This window comes from Prosopis cineraria, unplaced genomic scaffold, assembly GCF_029017545.1.
Source record: "Prosopis cineraria cultivar Desert tree isolate PC_DT_omini unplaced genomic scaffold, ASM2901754v1 PC5, whole genome shotgun sequence".
In the NCBI taxonomy this organism is placed as follows: domain Eukaryota; kingdom Viridiplantae; phylum Streptophyta; class Magnoliopsida; order Fabales; family Fabaceae; genus Prosopis; species Prosopis cineraria.
Genome location: NW_026555336.1, coordinates 33,089,544 through 33,105,239, shown reverse-complemented (window position 1 = coordinate 33,105,239; position 15,696 = coordinate 33,089,544). Strand labels below are relative to the sequence as shown.

Sequence of the window (15,696 nt, the reverse complement as noted above, 5' to 3'; positions counted from 1 at the left end):
TCTCTCTCTCTTTAATATTATTTTAATGAAGAATATTTTTGTAATTTTATATTTTTATTTTAAAAAATAAAGTTGTAAAATATATTTAATAAGATTTTATTGATATGTATGATTTTATCTTTGACTATTTTATAAATTGAAATGAATGGAGTATAAACTAATGCAGTACATTATATGCTTCTCACTTGTTTAGTGCACATGATGTATTGTATTAGTATAATTATACACCATAATGCCCCTATACATTAAAATTATGGATAGTTTGATATAGCCTATGAGACCGTGCAAGATATGAAAAATTTTATTATATATTACTTTTATTAGCTAACTCTAACCCAATGAGATGAATCTTATTATTGTTATTATATAATACTTTTATTCTATCTACTAAACTAATTATCTTGTCATACATCATAACTAGAGTCTTCAATAAAAACCAGGCATGAAATCTACCCTTTTATTTCTTATATTTTTGAGGCCTCAATTTAAAAAAAAGATTTTAATATAAAAAGATGTTTAGGTTCTGTCCTTATAAACCCTACCCTTAAGGGCTCGGGTTAGCCGTACTATTTTTTTTAAAACTTTCTTATACTTCATTTGTTTAAAAATTTAATATATTTTTTAAAGAATTAAATGTTAAAAATTATAAGATATTTTTAATGTTTTAATTTTTAATGTATAATCATTGTCTTTTTTTTAAGTACCCCTAATAAATAAATTACTTTATATTTATTTTAAAATAAAACACCATATTAAATAGAGATAAATATGAAAATATGGTGTTAGTTTGAAGATAAGTAATTACTTTATTTAGATAAAATTTAATTAAAATACTTTATATTTTTTAACAAAGAGAGTATAATTTACTTAAAACTTTTAAATAATATATGAGAATAACATAATTTGTTATATATTTATTGTAGGTGATAAAAATAAAGTTAGTGGTGCTGTTGAAATCACACCAACTCCTCCAAATAAACTTCCCTAAGGGTCTAATGTTTTATTTCTAATAACAACTAAAGAATATTTATATTTTAAATATTTAATTAAGGTACTTTGTAATTTATATATGCATTAATATAGTTAGAAATTTTAATTAAAAAAAGTTATGCAGGCTTTTAGGCTAAAACTTCACTAATTTAGTGCTGTCACTGAAAAATATTCTCATATTTAGTATTCAATTATGTCTCGAATATAATTGTATTCAATAAGGGTTAGAAGGATATTGGTATGCAATAAAAAAAAAAAAATTAAGAGTATGGAAGCGTGAGAGATCCTTTCCAAAAGCAGGATGAATTATAGGGTTCTCCTCAACTTGCAACCATCTTGAGCAGTACATTTCAAAAAATAAAGTGGAGTCATCGGCATATAAAAGACATGAAACCGGATAAGCACTTTTAGAAATTCTCATACCATGCTGGGAGCCTTATTGCTGGTAATGGACATTAAAAATGATCTGGTACGTGATACCTGACATGATATAGTGTTAAAACTCTTTTTTTTTTTTGATAACATAGTATTAAAACTTTATCAGATCTTATTATATTAGCCTTTGTACTATTGGTCCTTGATTATATTGGTTCCTAATAGAAAATGTGCTGTGTAAAATTGTGTTATCGTTTGGGAAAACACTACTTTTAGTGCCCACATTTTGTTTCAATTTTGGTATAGGTTCATATATATATATATATATATATATATTAGTATTTTGACTTCCTATACTTTTTTTCATCTATAACATTGGTCCCTACATTTTTAAAGGGACATTAATGTGGTACAAATAATGTTAATAATATTAATATGTCTATTAACACCATTAATTTCGTGCTTGTATGTGAAATTGATGTTGATATGAATTTGTTTAATAAGCAAAAATTTAAAAAGAAATCTTACATCAGATGAAATAAACAAAAAAGGCTAACCCAAACTCTTAAATGATCAATATAAGGTTTATGAAAAAAAAAATTATTTCATTTGATGTATTCTTTTTTTTAAAAAAAAAAATTGCTTAACAAAAAGTCCAAATTAACATGAGTTTGACTTGTAAGCATAAAATTAATAATATTAATTGACATGTTAGTATTAGTAACATCGTTTGTGCCATATCAACATCCAATCGCAAGCGCATGTTCTCTAGTTTAATAGATAGAAAGAAAAACAAAAGTAATGAAAATGAATCATATACTTCTCTGTTAAAAAATGTAAAATATTTTTAACTAAATCTCACATTTAATAAAGTAGTTATTTATTTTTAAATTAATATTATTTTTTATATTTATCCTTATTTAATAGAGTGTTTCTCATTGAAATAAATATAAAGTAATTTATTCATTTGGAGCACTTTTAAAAAATAATAATTATACCTTAAAATACTAAAAATATCTCTTTTAAATATCCAAACTCTTTAAAAAATATTTTATATTTTTTAACAAAGGGAGTGTGCAATTTTATTTATTCATTGGGTTATTTTTAATTCAAATACTATACATAAGATCAATCCGTGCATGGAAGGGGTGATTATTAATTATCCAATTTTTTAATAAAAATTGACTAAATTTAATAAAAACATGAAAAAAATATATAGTGTCCAAACTAAATAATAAATTATTGTAAAACACATTTTAATTTAGAAAAAAAAATTCTTAAAAGGAGGTCTCAACAAATTTATTGTGCAAAAGGACTTGAAATCATTTTAAAAACCAAGACAAATGGATTTGAGGAGGACATGATGAAATTGCTCTCAAATCAAAACATGTAATTCAGAAAATGATCACAAATTTTGTTGGGTAAAAGAACAAATTGGTCCTTAAAATATATATTTAGAAACGTCTAGAATCTCAAACTTATTTTTTATCCAATGTTTCTATTCAATTTTAAAAATAGAACAATTTAGTCCCAACCATTGAAAGTTAAATTTAACCATTAATTTATTAGAAAATGATAAAAAAATCTCAAAAATTATACAAAAAAAACCAATGATATTTTTTGATCATTTTTTGTCCTTTCTTGATAATTAATGGTCAACATTAATTTTTTTAACAACAAGGTTATATTGTACTATTTTCAATAGTTGAAGAGAAAAATTTCATAAGAAATGAATTTAGAATTTCAGACGTTCTTAAACTCATAATTTAAAAGTTAATTTATTCTTTTATCTTTTTTTTCATAACCTGAAAATTTTTCAGATAATTGAACATTTTTCATTTTTTTCTTTTAAATTTAAAAAGTTCAGTACTATTTTAAAAAACCGACATTATAGCATTAAAATATTCACAAAATTTAAAGAAAAAGGAGGACAAAAAACATAACCATAATGAAATACATTGAAAATAACAGAACAAAAGGAACTACTAAACATTTTTCCTAAAAACATACAAAACAAGAAAATTTTGAAAACTTAAAAAAAAATGCATGCATACTATTAAAGAAAGTTTGCATACATGCGAGACAACTTACTGATTGCAGACATTATTTCTTCCACGTTCATTTGAAAAAAGAAAAAGAAAAAAGAGAACTCATATACAATTCACAAAAAAATACAGTTGAAAAAAACATTGCAAACAGCAGAAAAAATATTAAAAAATGGAAGACAATTTGCACATATTATTTTTTCAACATTTATTAAAGAAGACAGTGAAAGAAAAATGCATATTGCCAAAGAAAGATTGAACATGTCTATGCACATTGTCTTTCATGCATGTGTGCAATCTTTCTTCCATCATATAGACATGTTTCTCCAATTTTATGTTATTTTTTTCTTCTTCCATAAATACTGAGAATATCATGTCTCTGCATGTTGTCTTTCATGTGTGCAATTTTTCTTTTGTGGTATACATGTTTCTTTCACCGTATACAAGTTTCTTAAATGGACATAAATACAATTAATATTAGGATTAAAGAGTAAATCTACCCTTAAATAATAAGTTCAGGAATGTTTGAAATTTTAAATTTAATTTTGATATAATATTTTTTTTAACATTTTAAAACTGTGCAATATTGCTCTTACTATGAATAAATGGAAACTTTAATTGTTAGTTGACTAAACAATTATAAAAAAAGAAATAAAACATTATAGAAAAGTTATTTAATTTGTTTCTTGTAGGGCTATTTTTTGTGATTTCCTTGATTATTTTCTGCAATTTTTAAGATTCTTTTCTGTAATTTTTTTAACTAATTAATTGTCAAAGTTAATATTTATTAACTTTATAGGAGTAATATTGTACTATTGAAAGAAAATATTGTGTGAAAAATGAGTGTAAGATTTTATACGTTCTTGAACTTATAATTTAAGGACAAATTTATCATTTAACTCTTAATATTAAATAATTAATATGATTAACATTTTAATCCTGTCAAGCTAACAGTGGTCCCTTAATATGTGTTGTATGCATTGATTAGTTCTTGTTTTTATTTTCTTAAAAATAAAAGAAAGCACTAACAAGCTTACGTTCAAGATTCCATATGTAATATAGAATTTTTGCAACGAAAAAAAAGACAAAGTATCAATCCCCATCAGTACAGTCTATGGAACTGAATCATCGCCTTCATGACTTCGTTCAGCTTTTCAATGCCACTTGTGACCCCCTGCGACAAAGTTGACTGTTCTACCCTTGAATTGGTCTTCCGTTGAACCAGTCAATGCTTCAGTTGTGTCAATTCAGAGCTCAGACCAACATGGGTATACTAGTAATTCCAGGTTTTTTTTTGATAAAAGTTGATTAATACCATAGATTTTAGAATTCTTTTTAACAGTATATTTTTAAGGAGTTCAAAATTAGACAAAAAATTTAAACTTTGTTAAATCTAATATAAGCTTGGTTTAGATTTTAAGAAACAACAATCTCAACTGAACCAAATGAATCAATTTTGTTAAAAAGAAAAAAAAAAGAGCAAACCTTATTTAAAACTAAACTGATTTTAATTGATTTGTGTTGGTTTAGTTGAGTTTGATTTGGTGTAATCAATTTTCAACATTCGTACTACCGAGCACTAAACATGTCAAAAAATACACGTTTACCTTAAACTCAACTTCCTCAGTCAAACGAGTCAAAAAGAGGGCATAAGGCATCGTCATTTATCAATGCAGTCTCTACATAAGCTGTATAAAATTAGACTCTCTTGGAATTTTTATGAGCTCCTATTGATTACTTTCTTTTAGATTCAGAAAAATTTATTAAAGTTGATTAAATGTTAAATTTTCTTATAGCTCTTTAAAATTATCCTTTAGTTAGTATAGCATGTGGGGAAGAGAAATGTAAAAATTATTCCTTCCGTTAAAAAATATAAGGCATATTTAATTTTTTAAGATATGATTATTTTTTTAAAAGCGTCCCTATTGAATGAATCATTTTATATTTATTGTAGAGTGTTTAATAGGAATAAATATAAAAAAATAAGATTAATTTAAAAGTAAGTAATTACTTTATTGAAAGTAAAATTCAGTTAAAAATATTTTACATTTTTAAATAGAGAGTAACATATAGAGATAAAGAATTTTTTTTTGAAGATTAGTTATAATTGTCTATTAAATTTTGTAAGAAGTTTTGCTTTAAGAACCGATAGGTAGGACCTTATAAATGTTAAAAAAAAAAAAAGTTAAAGATATGATGTAGCATGTGTTTGTGTATCCATTTTGGGACACATATGGGAAAAGGAATTGTCTGAGGCACCAAAATGGACTCCCAAATATGCATTTACCGGAAGGGGTGCATTATGCTACGTTGAGTTCCTTAGAATGTACTTCCTCCATTTTCAAATATAAACAAAAATTAATTCCCACAATTTAAAAAAATTGATTAAATATAATATTATATTTAAAATTAAAAAAATATGAATTAAATTATCTTTATAATTAACAAGACAAATTTATCTAGTGAAAATAAGCATTAACTTTATGAGAGACAATTTAAAAAATATAATAAATTCCTTTTAAAATTTATAATTTTACTTATAAATAAAAACAAAGAGATATATGATAAATTTTTTTTTTTAAATGTTTGATAACTGAGAGAATATTCCGCAGGGTAAATGAACCGACTTGCTAACTTCCTCAGTGGGCTTGGGCTTTCGGCCCAGATCTTATATTTGAAATGATCGCTCTTACAAGTTTCTTCTTCATCATCGCAGTTTTGACTTGCTATTTTATTGGTCTACCTCTTCATCCTCTGCTACATTATAGCTCTATGCCCCTCTAAATTTCGACCCTTTTCATCGACGCAGCTTTGACAACCGACGACAAAGGGAGTTTTTTAAATAAGGATATTAAGATTATTTCACCCAAAAAAAAAAATTGATTTCAGATGAATCTCAAGCAATTAAACCATTTCACAGTTCTTATCTGTCTTGTGCGTATTTTGGTGGCCCTTTTATGTCATTCTTCAACAATAGTAACTCCATACACCATATCATACAAAATCCTTTTTAATTAATTATATACCAATATATTCACAATTATTTTTAAACAGCCAATGTGAGCATTAGGCTTTGAGGATCACTATTCTCAACTACGGGGAAAGGTATGGCAACAAGTAAAAGCAACAAGAAAAATAGTATAATAGGTGCTATGGAGTTGTATAAACAGTACATTCTCGCCAATATAGCTCCTTTTTACACCATCGAAAAGTTCATGGTTTAGGACTGATCTAACACAATAAATTATATGTTACCGTCTCCTAAAGAAACCCATCCCATAGTTCTGAACACATCTTTCGTGATTGGTTCAACCTTCAAAGTTTGTTTAATTTAATAGACAAACTCACAAAAGATCACCAAAAATACTAAATTATCGTAATTCCAACTTTCACACTTTCCATCAATCAGCTGACATGCCCATTACTTCGGGCCAATATCCTTCAGGGCACAAATCTGTTCCTCACCCATAGCTGACATAACACTCACAACCAGATCTTTACCCTCAGCAAAGCCATCCTTGATCTGCACAACAAAATCAATTCAGTGTAACATAATTATGGCTATTCATATAAACAAGGATATGACATATTTCGTGACACTTTTATGACCATTAAGTTAATAAAGCCTTAACAATCCTTTGTACAACCAAGAAAAAATTTAGAAAAATATAATGCAAATGTTTAACGTCTGCATCAGAGCCATTTTACAATTGAAACTAGGCAAAACCTGGTTTAATTATCAAAACGAGTGAAGGACCCAAAAAAAAAAAAAAAAATCATAACGAGGGAATCAACAAACTAACCTGTGTAAGCAGATTTTCGTCAGTTGGAAGTCTCAGATCATCCTTGGTACCACCAGAGTCGGTAAGCAGACTCACCTAACGTATTTCGAAAGAACAAAATATCTTCATAAACAGATTACAGTTCCGGAATGTGAATAAAGGAGGAGAAAAAGATGAAACAGTATGCATACAAATCCATCCTCTGATATATCAATCAGCTGGTAATCAGTGCGGTTGACATGTGGGACCTGTCACACAGACACAAGCTTTAGGATCTTAAAAGCATGTATAATTCAGAGGCTAATATAAAGGGAGAATTACATTGGAGCCTCACATAAAAAAATTAATTACTACTGTAAGGATTATTGACAATTAAACTAAACTGCATTGACTATACAACCAATTGTCAATATAGTTTAATTTAGTTGTCAATGGACCTTGCAGTAATTAATTTCTATGTGTGAGACCTAATTGTAATTCTCCCTAATATAAATCTAAAACAAAAGAATCTCATACATCACAGTTGTGTGAGGAAGGAACAATATCTTCGAGCTTTTTCCCAGTAAAAATGTCGATGCCAACAAAGTGACACTTAGCATGTCCATGCTTGCCAGTCTTGGAAGTAGAAACCTCCACAACCTGCTAGAAAGAAAGACAGAACTGTATACCCATACAAAAAGGGAGAAAGAGAAAGAGACAAATGCAACATCTCAAGCATAAAATGTTTTGAAGGAAAATGTGGGACAGCCACGGAGTGGAATCAATTTTCACAAGACATGCATACAAGAGACCTAATGTAATTAACATGTAATGAAGTGACTTGTTAACCAAGATCTAAAATTGGTTACCACTTACCAGTTCTTTTCAATTAATAGCAGTCTGAATGGGTCTCATCGATAATTAGTAACTCTCTCTAGAAGGCATTAATTAAAAGCTTCTTAGAAACAATAATTCCTCAATGATGTCCACTTCAATGGTTGAAAGTGTATTTTAAATTGTTCCCTGCTCAGTGAACAGCGCTTCACACGCAATAATAGAAGACAATATGCTAAGGTAAACGCTAACAATAGATCAGATAAATCAGACCCAATATAAGCCCATAAAACTCATCTTGTTCTAAACTTTAACGGGAAATCATCAAAACCATAAATTCAACACTCGATTGACCTTCCCCTCCATCTCCCTTCAGCCAGAGTGAACACATAGTAATAATAAATAAAAAGACACATACAGAGTAAGCCATCAAGATAAAGATAAGACCACAACGAACAGAACAAGACAAGCGGCAAACTTCAAAACAAGCCTGGATAAGATTCTAGATATGATTTGGGGCAAAAGCGATTACCACCAACGGTTACAAGAATTTTCAAACAATTTAAGAGGCAAAGTTACAATAAATAAAATTGCAGCCACGTATAAACTTAATAAGCAAATTGAAAACATTCGTCCCAGATCCCAAAAAATCCCAAAAAAATACATACAAATACAACTAAGTGACGATCTAGCGTACGAAATAGAGATACTACAGATCCAATGAAGCAGAAACAAAAGGGTAAGTGGAAATTGAAGAAAAGTAATGAAAGGAACCTTGCAGGGCCTGTTTTTGATCACAATGTAACCATTCTTGCGGATGGTACCGGCCTGCTGAGGAAAGGTCTTTGAAGCTCCGGCATCGGCTTTGGACTCGAAATGATGCTCCTCGTCCGACATGGCTCCGCCTCAAACCAGAGAGGGAAAAGAGTGAGAGAGAGAGAGAGAGAGAGAGACGGAAGCAGAGCTTGGAGAAACAGGATAATCACGAATAAATGGAGAAGAGGAAGATGATGATGGTTACTTGGTAAGGGAATTTTGTTAGTATTTGCTGAAATATATATAATCTATAATAATATTTAATAATTCACTTTTTAAATGTCTACACTTTTTTTGACCAACTTTTAGACATTATAAAGGGTTGGATTTTTTTCTTAATTAATTTTTGGACATCATAAAATGTCGATTTTTAAATAAAATGTCACCAGTTAATTATAAAATATATATTAAAAAAAACTTGCTTAATAAAAACGCTAAGAAGGAGGCCCGCCCACGTGGTGATGGGATCCCCCTTAATTAATCTCACATTATTGCATTTTAAATTGGATTTGAGGCTCCTAAGTCATATATCATATTCATGGATATTATATAATATGATCATGTGAGAATTCCAAAAAGAAAACCCCAACTACAAGCCTACATTTCTGGGTTTGTTTTTTCAATTAATCCTAGCTTTTACAAAAAAAGGGAAAAAAATTAATTACTAGTAAAATTCATTTACTTTTTTAAAGTCTACTATATTAGAGGACACTTGTTTCAATTAATCATATTTTCCTAAACACTTAATTATAATTTGTTTGCTTAACTTTGTCCCATATTCACAAAATTTAGATGAGATTTGCTTATTTAACTTTTTTTCTCATGAAGTTAAAACTATTTTTTAAATAAATATATTACCTTTTAATTCTAAAGATATGAACACCCTTTTTAGTTTTTATTTCATGATAGGTTGGATTTTAGGGGGTTATGAGTAAAAATATTATAAAACATTATAAATTTATTATTTTTTCCTTAAAAACAATCAGCTAATTTTTTGATACCTTCTTGTTTTGGGTTAAAAAAAATCTGAAGTTTTTATAATCGATGAACCAAAACGTGATGCGAAAAATATTCAAAAAGCCAATAGCCTTATAACTTCATGACATTTTCAATTTGGCTTGTAATTTGAAGTGGTTAATGTGGCCTTGTATTCGACAAAAAAAAAAAAAAGTGGTTAACGTCTTCCCCTCAATTCAAAAAGAGAAAAAAAAAAAAGAAAAATGCTCGAAGGGAATCTTCATTCCAATGTCAAAAGTGAGTTACATAATATTGTAGACAAATGAGAGCACTTCTAAAGAACAGAATGAATGAAATTGTCAACAGAGGAATACAAATTTTCAACACAGGAATTTATCCACTACATATAAAATCTCACTCAATTTCAATCTCTGAAAGGTACTTCAAACAGGCACTTCAATAAAGAATAGCAACTTATAAGGACCGTTCTTTGCCGCTCACCCTTCACCAAAAATCAACTTGCATTCCAAAGGAAAGCTTAATATGCCATATTAGAAGCACCATTTCCTTCAAAACAACTACAGCCTGGTTTCTTGAGCTAGACAATTGTGAGTGACTCAACTGAAGTTAGTGAGTGAATCAATTCCATAGTAAACCCATCAACTTGAAATCATTCATCAAGACACCGCCTAGGAAGAGAAATAAATACAAGCCGGATCATGGAAGTTAGAGAGAGACTGGTAGAACCCACGAGATCACCATTCTGTTGTAAATGATTATACAGCACGGATTGTGGATAATTCTTTCCCGCCTCCAATTGTGTCAATGCCTTTGTTGCTAAGCTACAAGCACACAAGCTTAGCTTCTACTAGCGGAGCTTCTGGCAGAAACTGATTTAATACTGACGCTGTCCATATTGTGAATGAAGATACGAGGAGGCTCTTCTCTGTCAAGATGAAAGGGGCAATAAATGACAACCAAATTAATAGATCGAAGGTTGCAGTCAAAACTCAATGGCAATGTATTCCTTTATTAATTTCCTCGCCTGTAGTCAAATTAGGTGAAGAATCTTTTGATGTATTCCACGTTTGATAGTGTGAGTAAACGAGTGGAGGAAAAATAAGGGAATAATTACGAACGTTTCATTTGCTTCTTGCTGTGTGTAATTGAGATTCTCAATGAATTACTAAGGAGGATAGATAAGATCAAAGGGTATCTACACACACCTTAAAATACGGAATTTCCAGAATAATATGAAAATATCATTTACAATAATAATAATAATAATAATAATAAGATAAAGCAAAGATAAGATAATATTGATAACAGTATCATAATCTACAAGTGATATAGAAGAAATGAGTGGAGGACAAACAAGGGAATAATCACTAACATCTCGTTTGCTTCTTGATATGTGTAACTTGAAGCCACAGCCAAAAGCTGTCCCACGTGGTTGTATGACAAGGATGCCACACTATTTGGGTATCTAGGTAACTGAAATGAGAAAAGACGGAAGTAAAGTTGAAAAGAAATCTCAAGCGTACGTGCGTGTGTATGAATGAAGCAACCTACTGGTACAGGGTACAGACAACATTAGTCGATTAGCTACATGAATGCCACGAGACACAGGATAGGATTAAGCATGAAAATTTCTAGGCAAATACCTCAATTAGTCTCTTTCTACAACCAGCATCCCATAAAATCACATAACCTTCATTGTCACCAGTAGCAAAAGCACTTTGAACACTAACCAACAAATTAAATAAATATAAAGTATCAATGGTTATAAAGTATAAACATTTATATGGTAACTTATTGGAAAGGATGAACTCACAGTGGACTGAATATAATGTCATTAACTGATGCCAAATGATGTCTTCCATCCACCGTTTTAGGATTACAACGGAATATAAATCTATAAAAGAGTTCGACAAGGCAATTTGTTAAGCACCTTTCAATTTCGTAACAAAAATCAGCTGACAAGCTGAACTATTTCCACCAGAAAAGGGAAAAATAGAATATCTGTAAGACACATTGAAGGCAATTAGACAAGTATGGCTTATGGAGGCCCAAAATGAAGAGAGAAAATGAAGTTGCATGTTGAGCTTATAATGTTGAACTGACAGATAGAAAGTGATTGAAGATTTCCAGAGTTCTTTACCCTTCATACTGGGACCAAGCAGACAAGCACTAAAAATTGTGTACTGATTCCGTTCAATAACAACATAAATCCATATGTCATGCTCGTGAAACTTAAGTCCATCTCTCTCACATCTTATTAGATCCATGTCATCACGAATATGAACAGAATACCAACAAGGCCATAAAAAATGAAGAGGGGGAAGCATTTAACAAAGCAAGATTATAAAAGTCGAAACACCTATCCTAGGATGAACCAGGTCCTTAAATAGTGTCAATTAGAGAGAAGAAAAAATTTTGTTAGCTAAAAAGACAGTAAGGAAAAGAAATAGGAAAAGTAAAGGTAATGCATAGATCCCTGGTTGGGAAGACATATACACGTTATCAAAAGGAGGAAAATAACCAAGGAGGAAAGGAACTGCATGGGCAGCAGCTTGATTTGGCTTTGGCTAGATAGCAGCCTGTGGGATTATGAAATTGGGAAGGAAGCCATGTATAGGATTAGAAAACTTACTTAATGTCATTTGAACTAGATGAATCAGAAATCTGCAATGCTACCCTCCCATCTACTGATCCAACTGCAAATCCTGCAAAGTTGTAATTGAAAGAATAAAAGCAAAGTCATTGGTATAGCTTCTTATAGAAGCATTAACAAGTTGTGACCTGTTTCAAATTAGACAAATTAAACTAACAAAGTCATCATACCTCTCGTGTAAGGAATTGAACTGACGCATCTAATCTGTGTGCCTTTGTGTGGTTCACTTGATGCAACTGGTTTGTCAAAATAACGAAGATCATAGGTATGCACTGATGTTCCAATTCCAACTGTTAGATTCAACCTAGAGACAGACATGGAGTTCACCTCTGCACCTAGAATTTTTGAGCATGAAGGAGCATTCTCCATACGAATGTCCCACAACAATAACTTGTCAAATCCAGCTGTGATCAACTGACCTACAATTACCAGGAACAGGAATGATTATGTATCTTTTCTAACTATTAGAGACAACAGCAAGCCAATGTTCTGTACAAAATCAAGAAAATTATTACATTCAATTTTAGACCTTCTACTCTGCCCCAAATCATTCTTTCGTCAATATATTCCTTATGAACTTGTAAGAACTCAATAAAACCTATAATGAACCATCATCTAAGTATGTATTCTATTCATGACCTGAGCCAACATTTATTATCTTTCTGCAACAATAAATGAGGCAACAATACCTTTAATATCTTCTACTTCTGCCATACAGTTTTCTAAACAACAAAATGCATGCAGAATAAAAGCAGAATGAAGTATTTATTATTTAGTTTTGGTCCAATTATTTAGTTGCTGCATTTGACCTCTCAATATCATATCAGCAATTATAACAGAAACCAATAGAGACGAAGAACTAAGGTAGAAGGTTGGCTGCGATAGCTTACATATTTCATTGGAATATCCAATGCATGTCACTATATCGTCATGATTGCCCAATGTATCAATAATGCCCAAATCCAAGTAATACCTGACAAGGTTAAGCTCAAGAGGAGTCAAAGCACGTTGATGAAATTATAAAATGATACATGACTATGCTGCAAACAGAAAAGGAGGATTTTGTTTGGAGCATTGTAAAGGCATACAATAAACAGCAACCAAGGGACACAGCCTCTTGGGCATGGTCAAGCATCCTTGGAAAGAAGAAGACTATTGGAAAAAAAATTATGCTGGAAAATAGAAAATGGTAGATTCGTTAGAGTATGGAACGACAAACAGATTCTGGGGCAATTTCATTATAGAATTCATAAAACCTATGTTGATCGGATTGAAGAAAATTGGAGACTTGACAAGTTAATATGTAATGGATGGTGGGAACTGAAGTGCTCGCAAGGGATAATTTCTGATCAAGAGATGAGTCAGATCTGTAAAATTTCCATTTCTGTGGCAAACCGTGAAGATCGACTTGTTTGAGAACTTCAAAAGATAGTAATTATTCTGTAAAATCAGGTTATCATTGTACAAAAAATCCCTGCAAACAACAAAGTCAGAGAGCAAGGCATTCCTCCATGATCTTCCCCCCCCCCCCCAAAAAAAAAAAAAACAGAGAATTCAGTTTGTGTGATGTTTAAACAATCCTGTGGCAACCAAAAAAGCTCTTTTTAAAAAGGAGATGCAGTGAAACCTCTCTTTGTCCGATTTCTAGCAGTGAACCAAAGACAACATCTATTATTCTTGTGTCCATGGGTTAGACGTGTTGGCTTGCGAGTCCTTTAGCTTTGAGATTTGATCACAACAACATTTCCGCTTTTTGCATCATGGGAAAGCATTTGTAATGTGGCTATGTTGGTCTATGTGGAAAGAAAGGAATGACGCATTGTTTAACTCTAAGGCTGATCCATGCAAAACCATTTAAGCTACTTCTAAGAATATCCAAGAATTTTAGGATGCCTACTGTAATTGTGTTGAAGACTTGAAGCAAATTTTGAATGTTCCTTTAATGCAAAAACAAAGGGGGCGGCTATTGGTATTATCTGCGGAAATAGTGAGGATGAGTTCTTATGGGGCTTTGGTAACAAAGTTGCTGCTTATTCTGCTTTTATGGTGGAATGTCCGGCACTTAAGAAAGAAGGCTGTTTCCTTGGCAAATGAATTTGATTACCAGGGTATCATTTTTTAAGGTGATAATGCTGACATCTTTCGCTGCTTGGATAAAGGAGTAACTGATGATTGTGAATGGCAGTGTAGAAGTTAGATGAAAGAAAGTTTGGATAGCATTCGTTTGATGGCAAGATTCTCGTTTTCTCCGACTCCTCAAGAGGAAAACTATGCAGCAGACCACATTGCTGTAGACATTGGTAAGAAGGTTTATCATATTAAATGGCCGCATTCACCATCGCCTGCTCTTATGGATATACATCGTATATTAGTCCGGTTGCTAGTGCTATGTTTCGGTGCTGATGTATTATTTTGATTTGCATTGAGTATTTAAAATATGAAGCATTTTCAGGTTGAACAAAAAAAAAAAAAGAATAATGACGTCAAAAGCTTTAAGAAGTTATTAACGTCTAATTATTAATGCAAACGGAATGCCCACAAACATCGTTAAAGGTAAGTATTAACATTAACAATAAATAAACAGCTATATCAAGGATAAAAAAAATTAAAAACTAAAATAAAATGAAACCTTCGGATTAATCCATCGGAACCAGCGGTAAAAGCAACCAAGTCGTCCTGGAAACAACAATCCAGAAGCGCCGCTTCTGACGGGGCTTCTAGTCTAAGCGCAGAATTGTCAGCGTCGTATAAGCGAAGGCTCTGTTAGAAATCCACCAATCAGAGACCAGTAACTTCCAGCAGAGTCAGAAACCCAGAGCTTAGCAAAGAAAAACAGAACACTTCAAGAGAAATCGGGAATGAAAGTAAAAATACTCAAACTTACAGAGTCCCAAGAAGATATGAGGAGATTGTTACAGTTGGGGGCGAATTGGATCCTGGAAATAGCGTCCCTAATCGGGTTCTGGAACTGCAACTCCAGGCAGTCTCTGTTCATGTTTCGCCCCAGAGGATATGGATTCACTATTCACTATTCAGTGCACCGACCGAGAATTGAAGTTCGAAATGTGATTGGCGCCAAGGAGGCGGCTGAGAAAGAAGGGAATAGACGTGATGCCCAATGCCCTTATTATTTATATATTATTTAGGCCGGAAGTCCTGAACAAGTGGATCCGTGGCGCAATGGTAGCGCGTCTGACTCCAGATCAGAAGGTTGCGTGTTCGATTCACGTCGGGTTCAAATCCC

General features: G+C 31.3%; 2 protein-coding genes and 1 non-coding gene across 5 annotated transcripts; 1 reads left to right on the top strand and 2 right to left on the bottom strand.

Annotated features, from left to right (window-relative positions):
- Positions 1–6,528: 6,528 nt before the first annotated feature.
- Positions 6,529–9,013, bottom strand: LOC129311264 (eukaryotic translation initiation factor 5A). Its single transcript, XM_054953436.1, has 5 exons — positions 8,780–9,013; positions 7,709–7,831; positions 7,384–7,440; positions 7,214–7,288; positions 6,529–6,933 (listed from the first exon to the last, which is right to left on the bottom strand). The coding sequence occupies exons 1-5, from the start codon at positions 8,900–8,902 to the stop codon at positions 6,832–6,834; spliced, it is 480 nt and encodes a 159-aa protein (XP_054809411.1). The 5' UTR covers positions 8,903–9,013; the 3' UTR covers positions 6,529–6,831.
- A 1,037-nt stretch (positions 9,014–10,050) lies between these two features.
- Positions 10,051–15,533, bottom strand: LOC129311263 (mitotic checkpoint protein BUB3.3). 3 transcript variants are annotated; one of them, XM_054953434.1, is made up of 9 exons: positions 15,337–15,533; positions 15,082–15,212; positions 13,343–13,425; positions 12,623–12,871; positions 12,432–12,504; positions 11,613–11,693; positions 11,443–11,524; positions 11,172–11,346; positions 10,051–10,724 (listed from the first exon to the last, which is right to left on the bottom strand). In XM_054953434.1, coding segments are annotated over exons 1-9 (987 nt in total). In that variant the 5' UTR covers positions 15,448–15,533; the 3' UTR covers positions 10,051–10,722. The 3 variants fall into 3 exon arrangements, with proteins under 3 accessions (XP_054809409.1, XP_054809408.1, XP_054809410.1); XM_054953433.1 differs by having other exon boundaries at positions 11,172–11,272; positions 15,337–15,530; XM_054953435.1 differs by lacking the exon at positions 10,051–10,724 and having other exon boundaries at positions 11,219–11,349; positions 15,337–15,532.
- Positions 15,534–15,618: 85 nt separating this feature from the next.
- Positions 15,619–15,690, top strand: TRNAW-CCA (transfer RNA tryptophan (anticodon CCA)). Its single transcript has one exon. It is a non-coding gene; the product is annotated as a tRNA-Trp (tRNA).
- The last annotated feature ends 6 nt before the right edge of the window (positions 15,691–15,696 follow it).

Coding starts and splice junctions, on each gene's coding strand:
- LOC129311263 (XM_054953433.1), bottom strand. CDS start 15,447: ATGAACAGAGACTGCCTGGAGTTGCAGTTCCAGAACCCGATTAGGGAC. Junction 12,872..13,342: donor TGGATATTCCAATGAAATAT/GTAAGCTATCGC, acceptor TGGTAATTGTAG/GTCAGTTGATCACAGCTGGA. Junction 11,525..11,612: donor GACATTATATTCAGTCCACT/GTGAGTTCATCC, acceptor TTTGTTGGTTAG/TGTTCAAAGTGCTTTTGCTA.
- LOC129311264 (XM_054953436.1), bottom strand. CDS start 8,902: ATGTCGGACGAGGAGCATCATTTCGAGTCCAAAGCCGATGCCGGAGCT. Junction 7,832..8,779: donor TCAAAAACAGGCCCTGCAAG/GTTCCTTTCATT, acceptor TCTTTCTAGCAG/GTTGTGGAGGTTTCTACTTC. Junction 6,934..7,213: donor ACGAAAATCTGCTTACACAG/GTTAGTTTGTTG, acceptor TTTGTTGTGCAG/ATCAAGGATGGCTTTGCTGA.